The sequence below is a fragment of the Pristis pectinata genome, chromosome 30, assembly GCF_009764475.1.
Source record: "Pristis pectinata isolate sPriPec2 chromosome 30, sPriPec2.1.pri, whole genome shotgun sequence".
NCBI classification, from domain to species: domain Eukaryota; kingdom Metazoa; phylum Chordata; class Chondrichthyes; order Rhinopristiformes; family Pristidae; genus Pristis; species Pristis pectinata.
The window spans coordinates 16,643,281-16,657,364 of NC_067434.1; the positions used below are offsets into that span (position 1 = coordinate 16,643,281).

At 43.0% G+C, this 14,084-nt stretch overlaps 1 protein-coding gene across 1 annotated transcript in view; it reads left to right on the top strand.

Annotated features, from left to right (window-relative positions):
* The window catches only part of cdh23 (cadherin-related 23), a 710,459-nt gene that overhangs the window by 637,526 nt on the left and 58,849 nt on the right, over positions 1–14,084 (top strand). Inside the window, 8 exon segments of the mRNA XM_052041602.1 lie at positions 633–735; positions 2,769–2,946; positions 6,565–6,676; positions 6,679–6,717; position 6,957; positions 11,307–11,768; positions 12,630–12,715; positions 12,717–12,747. Of these exon segments, the coding sequence (XP_051897562.1) occupies positions 633–735; positions 2,769–2,946; positions 6,565–6,676; positions 6,679–6,717; position 6,957; positions 11,307–11,768; positions 12,630–12,715; positions 12,717–12,747 (1,012 nt within the window).

The window sequence follows — 14,084 nt, forward strand, 5'->3', positions numbered from 1 at the left end:
AAGGAGATGGTGCCATTTTCCAGGGCTAAGTTAGAAGATAAGCCATGACCTTGTATGGCAGAACAGTCTCAAAGGGCCAGGTGGTCCAGTCTTTATCTTTACTTCTGCGTTCTTATCGATGTGATGATGGCCAGACTGGCTATTTCAGAAAGGTTGAATGAAGGATAAATATTGGCCAGGACACCAGACTCTTAGTTTCCCTCTGAACTGGCCCAACAAGCCGCTCAGTTCGAGGTTGATAAATACTGGCCTTGCGAGCAACACCCTCATCCCATGAATGAATAAATGAATGTCTTTGAGATGAGGTGTAGGAGAGAGGAAATTGATACTTTTTGATGACGTTCCTCCCTTTAAAAATGCAGTCATTTTTCACCCCCATCTTGACTCCATGCTGGAGGCAAGATCTTGTTTTCAGACTTGTGCGCAGCTACTGGAGGATGGATGTGGAGAGGCAGATGACTTTGGGAAGGAAGTGCCAAGGCAATTGGAAGACATGGGCAAAAATGCTGCCCATCAAATATATAAGTATGGGTGAATGGGTTCTAAAGCCATCCTTTCAACCAAGTCTGAAGAGATTTCTTTCATGCCATGTCGAAGTCTGTGGGTTTAGAGTGCTGTCTTTGTCTTACCAGGATTCAGATTTCCTGACGATCACCATCTCGGATGAAAATGATAACAGACCTGTGTTTACTCAAAGCTCTTATCAAGCTGAAATTTCTGAGAACCCAGCAGCAGGTAAGTCTATAGTTATAATCTCTGACTAAATGTTCAACTCTTGTGGTGCCTTCTGGGGCACATGCAAACTTTGGTAAACACCTCCTCGCATATTTGTAGCACCTTTTACACCTCTGGAGCATGGCCCGTGTTGTAATGGAGAGAAAAGGCAGCCACTTTGCACATAGCAAGATGTTTGTCGGCATGTTTTCAGGTGTCTTGTGAATGAGTCACATCGAATTATATTATCTGAATTATATTTAACAGGCACAGTGGAGTATTGTTTATGTTACTGGACTTACAACCCAGATACCTGGAGAATGATCCAAAAAGGGACTGTATACAGGATTTCCAAGTTGCTGCCTTTTGAGGGATATAGACACACATCTTAATTTTACAAAGCAAGTGTGTGCACGTGCCTGTGATCTCCCAGATTATTGGTGTTGAGAGGGGGGACCTGGCTCGACCCCCACCAAGTCCATATCCCTGATCCAGAGATAAAATGCATGGGAACTTGGATTCAATGGGTTAAAGTAAACACTGGAATGAAAAAACTAATATCCATAATGGTGTAAAATGATGTTACATAAACCCCAAGTGACTCACTAATGCCTAAATATGACCAGACCCATAGCAATGCAGTTGAGTTTTCTGCCATCTGAAATGGCCATGGAGGCTTTTTAGTTCAAGGGCACTGCCTGCTGCTCTTACCAGCTCCATGACTGAATCCTTCACATAAGTTAGGCTTGTAGTCCCTGGAGTATAGAAAGGTAAGGAATAATTTCATTGTGAAAAGGAAAATAAGGACTGATTTCTATAGCACTACTCAAAACGTCCCAAGTATTTTTGATGCATCACCATTGTGATGTTGGAATGAAGGGTTTAGACCTTTTAAAAGGATCAATAAGGTACACAGAGGGAATCGATTTCCACTGCAGGAGTCCAGGAGATGATCATAAAATTAGAGACAAATCATTCAAGAGAGAAGTTAGAAAGCATCCCTTCGTTGTCAGGCTGATAGCGGTATGGTGTTCTCCCCCATAAAGTCAGCTGTTGCCTGATCAATTAATCATTTCAGAGATACTTGTTATACCATTTTCTAGTATGGATCCAGGATGGATATAGGGAATTACGGTACAGATCAGCTTGCTGGAACAGATGTGAGGGGCTGAACAGCCTTCCCTTGTTCTTAACTCCCAAACAGACACCAAAGAATTACTGTCTTGCTCTGAAATAAAGACATCCATTTTTACAGCACATGGTGCATCCTTGGGACGTTGCAAAGTGCTGTCTAGCCAGTGGCTTTCTGATGTACAGCCACTGTTCAAGTTCCCATAGGCAACAACCTGATTATGGACAAATCACCTGTCAGAGTGTTGTTGTTTGAGGAATTAATATTGGTTCCAGGGCATTACAAGTAACCCCAGATACTACCTAATATAGGGCCTCATCTGAAAGACTTTCCCCAATAGTGCAGCCAAAGAATGTGCTGAAACATTGATTGACTTCTCAAATCAAGCACAAAACTCAATTTGGCACCAATACTATTTTAGTATGATTTTGAAGAGCAAGAGAGCTCTTTCCAGTGTGCTAGGCAAATATTAATCCCTCTACTACATTAAAATGTACGCACTCCCTCAGAGCTAAACTTCTAACAGCCAGACCTCTTGAATCCACACCCTCACCAAGAGGCAAAAGTACTAGTCAGGAAACTATGGTTGAACTGGGGGTCAGAATAATACTCTACCCTGTGAAGGGAACCAAGGGACCTGATACATTCAAGCCAATGATTCTATTATACATCACCTTTTGTGGGAATTTCTGGCACAGCTAGACTGCTTCATTTCTTAACAGTTTTCAACAGTGAGCACCCCATTACATTAGTTCATTGGTAATGAAATGCTTTGGAATCTCCTGAAATGTGCTTCAGAAATTACAAATCTTTTGTTCCTTCAGAACCTGTGTTGCAGATGCATTTATCATTTGCGCAAAAGTCACTGAATGAATGAGTTTAACTGAAACCAAAGCTTCTGGTCTCATTGTCCACTTTGCAGGTGCACAAATCACGCTGATAAATGGGCCCATTTCAGCCTTCGACCGTGACGAGGGGCCAAATGCTGTGGTTAGTTACCGATTACTGGGGAACAGGACTGACTTCTTCACTGTCGACGGGAATACAGGTGAGTTATGTCCCTTCAGTCGCACACAATAGGAACGCAAAACCAGAGCTCAGTGGTTAATGCATCCTCCAGAAATGTCCTCAAATGTCAGATCCAAAGTGATTTTCCAAGGCCCACTAATTGTTAAGTTGACAAATGTCGCTGCCATTTTACTTACAGGGAGCAGCGAGACACAAGACCAGTTAATCTCTCTCTCTGGCAGTATTGACTGAGGAAGGGCCAAGCAGTTCAATCTTAAGTTTGATAAAATTGTAGAAGTTCATAACACAGAAGGAGCTCCTTTGGGCCATTGTATCCATGTCAACTGAAAAAGAGTAGTTCAGGCCATTCCCACTTCCCAGTCCTCAGCCCTGGTTACAGCCAGTCAGAAGCTCTCTGGGTTTGTTTTAAACACATAGATTGTTTCTGCCTTCACCACCCTACCACTCCTTGGGAGGTAATTTGTCCTCATCATCTATTCCTTCTCCCATTTATCTCAAGGGAATGCCCAATCATCGTCCTCTCTGCCAAAACATCCACCGCATTCACCCCTCCACCCATCTACCCTTCCACTCCTCCACCCATCCACCCTTCCACACCTCCATACCTCCACCCTTCCAGACTTCCACAGCTCCACATCCATCCACCCAATTCAGATTTCAGATTAGGTTATTGCCATATATACCGGGGTGCAATGAAATTCCTTTCTTGCATGAAGCTCACAGAGTAAACAGTACACGTGGTAATAATAAATACAACAATAAATACAGCAACAGGCGCAAAAACAACAGAATGGTGCAAACTATCCACACACCCATCCACAGTTCCCTACATCCACCCAACCACACATCCACATACCCTGCATCCACACACCCATCCATCCACACATCTCCACAAGAATGAAAGTAAAGTAGAAAATCAAGGACATAAAACAGGCTGCACAACTGTCATTGATTCAAAATCGCAGTTATGAATTATGCTTCCAGTCAACGAAGGAACCTCTGCTCCCCACATGTTCAATCACTTAGCACAGCCAAATCTAGTTAGGATTGAAGGAACACACATCTCCATTCTGGTCCATCTCTCCAGATCAAATGTTTATAACTCCCACCCCCTTTAGGGTTTTTCTGGTCAACCCATTGGGATCCTTTGGGATATGAATTCCAATTTCATCATTGCGCTCAAAAATTCAAAGCCAGAGCTAAAATATGGAGGAGCTTGAACCCCACTGTGCCCCTGTCTGTTGGCTGTTAGGTTCGGGATCGCAGCTTTTGGGTTCTTCTGATCTTGATATCCCCTGACTGATTCTACATGATTATTGCATGAACAATAAAATGGTTACATTTGATTAATTTTTCATCAGTCCCAGCAGAGGGTATTGTCCTTTGGAGGAGAATCACCATCTCAGTGGCATAGAGTGATACAGCATGGAAACGGGCCCTTCAGCCTAACTAGTCCATGCCGACCAAGTTGCCTACCTGAGCTCGTCCCGTTTGTCTGTGTTTTGACCATATCCCTCTGAACCTTCCCTGTCCAAATGTCTTTTCCAAATCTCTTAAAAATGGTAGGCTTAAATGAATCCTTGGACAATTTGACCTTGAAAAAAAGGTCAATGACAGAAAACTTAATTGATGCTAAGATATTTTTTAAATTTATGTAAAACCGCAACAGTTAATTTCTGGACGAAGAGGCAAACCTACATTCTGATAAATCAAATTGAGGATGTTGTCATGAAGTGCGGTAAATAGTGGGAAGGAACCCAAATCAATGGGTTCATTTAAGAGAGGGAGGAGCAGAGAATGCAGCAGGTAGTGCTGCTCCCTTACCGTTCCAGTAACCAGGATTCGATCCTGAACTCTCCTGTTTGCACCTCCTCCCTGCGGCCATCTGGTTTTCTCCAGGTGCTCTGGTTTCCTCCTATAGCCAAAGAAATGGTGGTTGATAGATTAATTGGCAATGGTAATTATTCCCTAGTGTATAATAAATTGGGGAATGGGATTAATGGAATTGCTCTGAGGGCTGCCTTAGATCCAGTGAGCCGAATGGCTCCTTCTATTTCACAGAAAGCATGAAAGTATGAAATTGTAGAGTTCTGGAGGGGTTTAAAGTGCCAGCTCATCTTTTGAAGAAAAATTAACCTGCACAGTTTTCCTCAACTTAAAAGAGAATATTTATTAAAATTTATTAAAATATTTATATTGTTTTCTCATTCGGAAATATATCGGTGTTCATAGAATCATGCAATCATAGAATCGTACAGCACAGAAACAGTCCACCTTGTCCGCGCCGACTTTGATGCCTATCTATGCTAATCCCATTTGACTGCATTAGGGCAGTATCCCTCTATGCCTTTCCTATCTAAGTACCTGTCCAAATGCGCTTTATCTGCCTCTATCACCTCCTCTGGTAGCTCATTCCAGATGATCACTGCTCTCTGCATGAAAATCTTACCCCTCAGATCTCCTTTAAACTTATCCCCTCTCACCTTAACCCTATGACCTATAGTGCCCGACTCCCTGTCCTGGGAAAAAGACTCTGACTATCTATCCTTTCTATACCCCTCATAATTTTTTAAACTTCTATTAATTTACCCCTCAGCCTCCTACGTTCCAATGAGAACAAACCCAGCCTATCCAATCTCTCCTTATAACTGCAGCCCACCATTAAACAGTAACATAGTGGTGAATCTCTTCTGCTCTCTCTCTCTATTGCCACCACATCCTTCGTGTAGTGTGGCGACCAGAATTGTACACAATACTCCAAGTGGGATCTAACCAATGTTTTGTGCAGTTGCAACATGACTTCCCAACTCTTGTACTTAGTGCCTGAGCCTGTGAAGGCAAGAATACCAAAAGCGTTCTTCACTATCCTATCCACCTGTGTCACCACTTCCAGGGAGCTATTGCACACCAAGGTCCCTCCGTACATCAATGCTTCTAAGGTCCCTGTCATTTACTCTGTATGTCCTACCAGAACTTGACGACTGAAGTGCACTACCTCACATTTGCCTGAGTTAACTTCCATCTGCCACACTCTGCCCAACTTTCCAGCTGATCCACGTCCCACTGTATTCTTAGATAACCTTCTTCACTATCTATGACTCCACCTCTTTCCATGTCATCTGCAAACTTACCAATCATACCATCTTTATCACATCCAAGTCATTTATATATATATTAAACAACAAAGGTCCCAGCACCGATCCTTGCGGTATACCAATTCCAGCCAGCAACACACCCATCCACCACTGTCATCTGCCTCCTACCACTAAGCCAACTGTGGATCTAGTTTGCCAACACATCTTGGATCGCTTGTGCTTTAACCTTCTGGACCAGCGGACTATGTGGGACCTTGTTCCCCCACAATCGTCAGAACTATGTACCCAACAGCACTATGGGGATACCTTCACACAACTATTGAAGGAAGCTCACCATCACCTTCTTGAGGATAATTAAGAATAGCAATAAATGTTGGTCTTGGCAGTGATGCTCACATCCTATTGGAGAATAACAAAATAATTGGAAGAATTGAACTTGTTAGCAAGATGCAGACGTTTTCAAGTCAATGTATTTATCTTAAACTGGTCGGATTATTTTACTAATATTTGATGACTTTTGTCCTTTCGATGTGTTTTAGGGATTTGTTTCTGTGACACCAGGAAGGGACCATTGACAGGGAGGCTCTTGCCCAGTGAACACCTGGAGTTCACCTTGATAGCAGAAGACATTGGACTACTGAAGAGTGCAGCTGGGCTCACAGTAACCGTCCTGGACCAAAATGACAATGCACCAGTTTTTCACCCCTACCCTCACTGACAGTACACGTTCGGGAAAACAGTCCTCAGGTGAAAAAAATCTTGTTGCACCTTCTAAATGTCACTGAATTGCTAACGGCTTTGCTGGACACTTGTCAGAGGTCAGATGACTTGGAAGGAATATGTTAGAGTTCTGGAAATTTCCCATGTTTACTGTGTACTAAATTGGGAAATCATTGGAAGGGACAAAGGAGAAAGCTTCACCAATATTGGGCTTGGACACTCTTTAAGTATTTCGTCGGCAGAGCTAAAGGCTGCAGGTGACGGAGGGTTTTCCCACACAGGTTCCCCCCAACTCTTGTGATGAGAGGACGTTGACCTGAAACAGTAACTCCTTGTCCCTTCACTAATGCTGACTGACCAGTATTTTCTGTTTATATTTTTACTTTCTCTTGCACTGCTTTCTGCCTCATACTTCCTTCACTTTTCTCATCTTGCCCTCTGTTTTGTTCATCAGTTCTCTGCGTTGCCCCTATTGTGTACACAGGCAGTAGCAAACAACAGCTGAGCCAATGCTAACGACTGACGGTGTGTGATGGAAACTCACAAATGGACCAAACCTCCCCCTTGGAACATAACACACAGCGTCATTCTTTTTTCAAATCGGAAGTCAAGGTTGAGTGACTCATAAGTCTGTGATATCTTGGAGCTGGATCTCAGCACAGACAGACTAATCAGTTAATTTTTTCTGATGAAAGAACACTGATCTGAAAGGTTAAATGCTTCTCACCCCACATTTGCTACTGCTGGCAGAACATTTACAACATTTTCCCATTTTACATCCACCTCTCTGATGTCTGTAACAGTCCAACTTAAATTAATTTGGAAGATTTTGCTGAGGAAAGTATCCTTCTGTCTTGTCCTGAACCAGGAATCCAAACCTGTATGAGTTTGATCTGAGATTGCCCATGATTCTTGCAAAAACTGAGAGATCAAATCAGAGAGTTCAAAATAGCAGAGCTCATGGGATGTGTCCTGTTGCCACAGGTCCAGTGCTGAGACTGAGAGTCAGCATTTACCCCATGGAAGGTTGACTCGAGAAATTGAGGTTCCCAGTATGGTACAGAAACCAAACATAAGGAGGGTTCTGGTTTATTTTTTGTTATTGTTCATGTCAGAACACAAGAAGCAGGAGCAAGTAAGCAAATCATGTTCATTGACGGGGCGGAATATTACCTACAGATTAGCCATCTTTTGCCTTAATTTAAGTTCTGTACCTTTAACAATATGGACCATCACAGATAAAAGTGGAAGTGCTATCCATTTGCATATGCTAAGTGTTGCAAAATATTCTGACTAATCAAAACCACATACAAAAAATATTATTTCAGCTTTCCCTGGTGTTTCATTGGCCATAATACTGCAGGTTCTCTCACTGAGTAAGGCAGTCTGTGAAGATCGACCATTTGGTGTCCTAAGTCTGCTGACATCCTCAGGGCTGGTGTTAGCAAAACTATGGTCACCTCTCAGTGCACTGACAGGAGGAACTGATCCCATTCCTGAACAGAGTCACAGATTTGTACAGCATGGAGAGAGGTCCTTCAGCCCAGCTGGTCCATGCCAACCAAGATGCCCATCCAAGCTAATCCCATTTGCCGGCATTTGGCCCATAATCTTCTAAACCCTTTCCAATCCCTGTCCAACTGTCTCTTAAAAGTTGTTATTGTACCTGCCTCAACCACTTCCTCTGGCAGGGCATTCCACATCCATACCATCCTCTGTGTAAAAAAAGTTGCCCCTTAAATCCTGTTAAATCTCTCCCTCTCACCCTAAACCTGTGTCCTTGATTCCCCAACCCGGGGGGAAAAAATTGAGTGCATTCACCCTCATCATGCTGAAGAATGTTCATGCTGATTTTTTTTTCTTTTACACAATTAAGGCTCTATTTGACCTTGAGATGGTGGTTCAGGTGGAATCCGTGTGGTCAAAGGTACTTGTGGTCACTATACTGCTGGTAAGGAGTTCTAGGACTTAGACCTAGCAATGACGAAGGAACAGTGCTGTACTAAATGAAGATGATGTGTAACTTGGAGAGAAAATATAATCTTATTGCAACTTCTGGAACTTTCAAAGATGCTCTAGAGCCAAATGAGTACTTTTGAAATGCTCTCTCTGTTGTAATGTCAGTGGACAGCCCACTGGCACAGGATGTAGAGCTGCCACCTCTCAGTGCCAGAGACCCAGTTCAATCCTGACCCTGGCTGCTATCTGTGTGGAGTTTGCATGTTCTCCCTGCTACCGTGTGGGTTTCCCCCAAAAGCTCTAGTTTCCTCCCACACCCCAAAATGTGCAGGTTGTTGGGTTAATTGGCTGCTGTAAATTGCCCCTGGTGTGTGGTGAGGGGTAGAATCACGGAGGAGTTGATGAGAATGTGGGAAGAATAAAAATGGGATTCATGTAGAATTACTGTAAGTGGGTGGTTGATGGTTGGTGCTGAAGGTCCCTGTTTCTGTGCTGTATGATTCGATTACTTGTCATTCCAGGTGGTGGTATTCACAGCTTTGGGAGGGTGTTGTCAAAGAAGCCTTGGTGAGATGCTACGTGTATTTGTGTGAATGATGCACACTGTAGTTACAGTGCATCAGTGGTGGAGTGAGTGAACACTTACGCTGCTTCATCTTGGATATTGTCCAATATCTTGAATGTTGTCAGATCTGCCAAAAGGCGGAAAACATTCCCTCATAGTGTGATTACACTTGTGCATCATGAATGATTCTGAATGTGCACACAGATCTGACACAGTATTGAGACCCATCTCCCAAACCACCACTCCTTGTTCTCTGCCACAGCACACACCAGAGAAAGGATTGGAAAGTCTACCACATCCCACGGATCCAACATTGGATAGGATTATCCTCATGTTAATCCACAGTACCCCTTTGCCTTACACCATCATTAGCTTAAAGGTCCTCTGGATACCCACACTTGTATAAAGCCTAGAGTCTTTAAGGATAGTGTGTAGCGTGTAGTATGATCTTGGTACATTGTTGTACCAGGCACTGATTTTTAGGTGACAATTACCACCTTCAATAAATTGTTCCGTTGATGGCTCTACAGCTGTAACTTGCTTATGGAAGTCACAACACAAAAGAACCTACAGATGCTTCACCTTGATGTAACGTGGAAACCATCCAATGAGAAATAGGAAAGGGGAGCTCCAGTGGCTCTGTCTGATTTGTGATTGGGGAACCTTCATTCAGAACAGCTCAGCAATGAACAGTAATAAACGTGAAGGCAGGGGGCTGAGTGGGGAGTGAGTCAGTGGGTCAAGTCCACGTTCTCTCACAGAACAGTTAAACTGTGGAAGGAGTCCATTCAGCCCCTGGAGCCCATGCCAGCTCTAAGTGCAAATCAGATAGCTCTACCCTCCCCCCTCTTCCCACAGCCCTGCAAATTCCTACCATTCGGTTACTTGTCTCGTTCCATTTTGAGCACTCCAGTTGAATCTGCCTCCACTTCCAGTCATGCCATTACATTCCAGACCCCAACCACTCGATGTTTGTCCTCATATCACTTTTGGCTTTTCCTATGTCCCTTGGTTCTCGACCCCTCTGTCAATGGGAACAGTCTCCCTCAATCTACTCTGTCCATACCCTTCATTATTTTAATACCTCTATCAGATCACCTTTACCTCTTCAGTTCCAAGGACAACAACCCCAACACCTTTCCATCTGACTGAGGTCCCTCATCGCCGGTAACATCTCAGTAAATTTCTTCTGCGATGCCAGTGTTCAGTGGATAGTCTGGACCAACCGCAGACCAGAGATGCGCACAAAATCCAGGCTGACACTTGCAGTGCCAGACCCAGCAAATGCTGCTTTGTTGCAGGTGTTGCATTGTTGCAGGTGCTGTCTTTTGGATGAGACATTAAAACAGCCCTTCTTCACAAGTGAGCATTAAAAAAAATGCCTTGGCACTACCTTGAAGAAGAACAATGGAACCTAGTTAATTTTTATCCCTCATGATCACTGTGACGGGTTATCTGTTTTTTTCTTCTCAAGCTGTTTTTGGGAACTTGCAATGTAGCTGCTGCATTCTCTCCTTTACAGCAGTGGTTATGTTCAACAGAACCCATTGGCTTTAAAGCATTTGGGACATCCTGAAAAGGTTGTGAAAAACATTTTGCAAATACTCAGCTTGCCTCCTACCTATATCCTTCCGTAGAACATTCAACCCGGGGTGTAAACAGGGAAGGCAATAGCGTTATCAGCAGAATATGAATAATTCTGATGCGGGGTTTTGAACCGAAACGTCAGCAATTCCTTTCCTCCCACAGATGCTGCTCAACCTGCTGAGTTCCTCCAGCAGATTGTTCATTGCTCCAGATTCCAGCATCTGCAGTTGCTTGTGTCTCCATTCGAAAACATCTCTGATAATGCTGTTTGTGGGAGCTTCTTGCGTTCAAAGGGCTACATGACTTCATTGACTGTAAAAAGTTTTAGGATGACAATAAGTTTTGTGATGTGCTGTTTAATTGCAAGACTTTCCTTCTTTCTATAATGTTCATTGTCTACTAGATATGATGGGATAAAATTATCTGCACACAAGAATTCTTTTGTTGTGAGGGATCTGGATATTTTCTCTGATGTGTGGTGTGTTTATGTACTTTTGTGTTTTAGGCTTCAGTATCGTTCAAGTAACAGCCATAGATGCCGATGCTGGTGTGAATCAACAACTGAGCTACCGAATAGAGGGAGGCGCCCAGGATAAGTTTATCATTGACCCGCCCAGTGGAGTTATCAAGGTGGCCAATGGAGTGACTGTAGATCGAGAAGAAAAGGGCTCCTACACTCTTGTTGTGGTTGCGATGGACCATGGAACTCCACCATTGTCAGCAAGCGCCACCGTGAATATCATAATAGACGATGTCAATGACTGCCGTCCTGAGTTTGTTAACCCTGTTCAGACCATCAGCATCAGTGAGTCAGTCACAGTCGGTGCCATCATTGCAAACATTACAGCCGTTGATCGTGACCTCCGACCTCGGCTGGAGTATTACATCATCGAGCTCATTGCAAAGGACGACACTGATAAAGTGGTAGAGGAACGGCAGAGAGCTTTTGACATCACTTTTCAAACAGGTAAAGAAAACAGTCTCCACCAAATAAAACACACGCTAACAGCAGGCACTCTCTGAGCTGTTACTTTGCTCAGAGGTGCAGTGTGTTGAACTGGTATTGTTGGCAGGTGAAGTGATTAAAGTCATGCTGCTTTTTACTTTGGTTCCCTGAACTTGGACAACTGGAATGAGCAAATAGCTCAAAGTAGCACCATATCCTTTTGGCTGCATGTTGCTTCAGAAACATTATCTCCTGGTTTGACTTCACCTTTTCTACTTTCATTGAAATACGAAAATGTGATTCAACCAGCAGTTTCTTTTTCCACAGAGAGATTCTTAACAATATAAGTAAAGTGAGCAGGAGTTGGTCTCTTTCCCTGACCCTCTATTGCCATGCAAGAGGTGGCTGATCTCTGTATACCTTCTAGCTTCCCACAAGTTCCCCAAAGCTCTTGATTCTCTCAGTATTGAAAAATGTGTTGATCGGTGTTTTGAGTATAATCAGTGATGAAGTGTTCACAGAAATCTGAAGTAGTGAATTTCAAAGATTCACCTCCCTCTATGTGTAAAAAAAAATTCTTATCATCTTTACATGGAAATCCCTATTCTGGGACCCAGACCCCAATTCCTGACTCTGTACCTTGGGCTGAGTGCAGGTATTGATGGGGAAGGGAAGGAGAAGTAATTCAGGGAGACCACAGGGGCCATAATTCTCTCATTAAACAGAGACAAGGACTTTGATCTAGGAACCTGATCATCCATCATGACAATAAGCCTTCCTTCTGAAGAAAGAAAAAAAATCTCTTGTTGTGCACACAATTACTATTGTAAACACGCTCTGCAAAAGGTTGTCTTACTGATGGACTTGTTTCCTTTAAACCAGGTGCTGTATTTGTAAGAAGGCCTTTGAATCGGGAACTGGTAGCAACCTATGAACTCACTATATCAGTACATGACAACGCCAGTGAGTGTGGTCAGTCATTCTGTCAGTGTTCCCAATGGTAAGGTTTTCTCATTCTTTACAAGTAATTAAGATTCATCACTGCATTTATTTACATAGTGTCAGTTACCAGCCTGAGTATCATCACAGAATTCTACGTTGATCAATCTCAGTGTTTTACAAGCTGAATGTAAGCCCAGTGCAGTGTACTGGTGAGAGTGTTGCCAATACAACCAGTAGGTTGGGTTAAGCCAGCAATGTTAGCAATATGACCCACACCAGTAAGAAGTTATTTACACCTGTGGAGCCTTGGCTTTAACTTTGAGAAGGCTCTAACTGAAGTGTTGGTCTTAGGCTCAGTAGCTAGCCACATTGTGATCCAAGTCCCACTTCAGAGACTTGACCACAACAGTCTAGGCTAATGCCCCCAGTGCAGCACGAAGTCAGTGTGGCTGTCCTTTGTTTGGGGACATTAAACCAAGGCTCCATCTGGCCTCCCAGTGACCAGGATCCCATGGCACTACTTAGCAGAAGACTAGGAGAATTAAACATGGCATCCTGGCCAATATTTATCCCTCAAACAACCTTAAAAGCAAGTTATTTGGTCATGATCAGATTGTTGTCCATGGGAGCTTGCTGTGTGCAAAATGGTTGATGTGACTCCTGCATTACATTGCATGACTATGCTTTAGCAGTGAAGCACTTTGGGCTATGCTGAGGTTATAAAAGAAAGCATATGTACAAGTCCTTTCTTGCTTTTAACATCCGATTCCTCCAGGTTCAAAACCACTCTGAAAGTAACCACTCTGGAACAGCACAGTTCCAGCACAATACCAGTTCCCTTGATTCCCACCTCTGTCTTTTTTTAGCTTTGATTTGTGAGTGAAGTCCTTTGAAAGCATCCTCTGGAAGACAGATTCTATTTTAGAATAACACTTTTATTGCATTTAATGAATAAAAGTTAACTGTGTGAGTAAAGTATTCTGTATAAATATTGTATATTAATCAGACCACTAATGATTGAAACCTTGTCAATTAAAGTATCTGCTTTGAGCACTGAGGAGATGTCCAGGTATTCTTGAATCTTACCATTACCAGATTGGTTCATCATGGACTTGCATGCTTGCCATCCAGAAGCTGACATGGTTAACTTGCTGCCTCTGCTCCTGGACTGAAATCAGGATTTATCAAATTAGATGTGATTAGTATTTAAAATGCCTTCTAAGGAGGATTGCAAACAGCACCAATAGAAATAAATGGGTATTTAGTAGCAGTTATTACAGGGGTAGGTTTGTGAAGTGACCACATTTGGGATTTTTTATTTATAAGATACCTTTATTCATCATGTACATCGAGACACACAGTGAAATGCATCTTTTGCGTAGAATATTCTGGGGG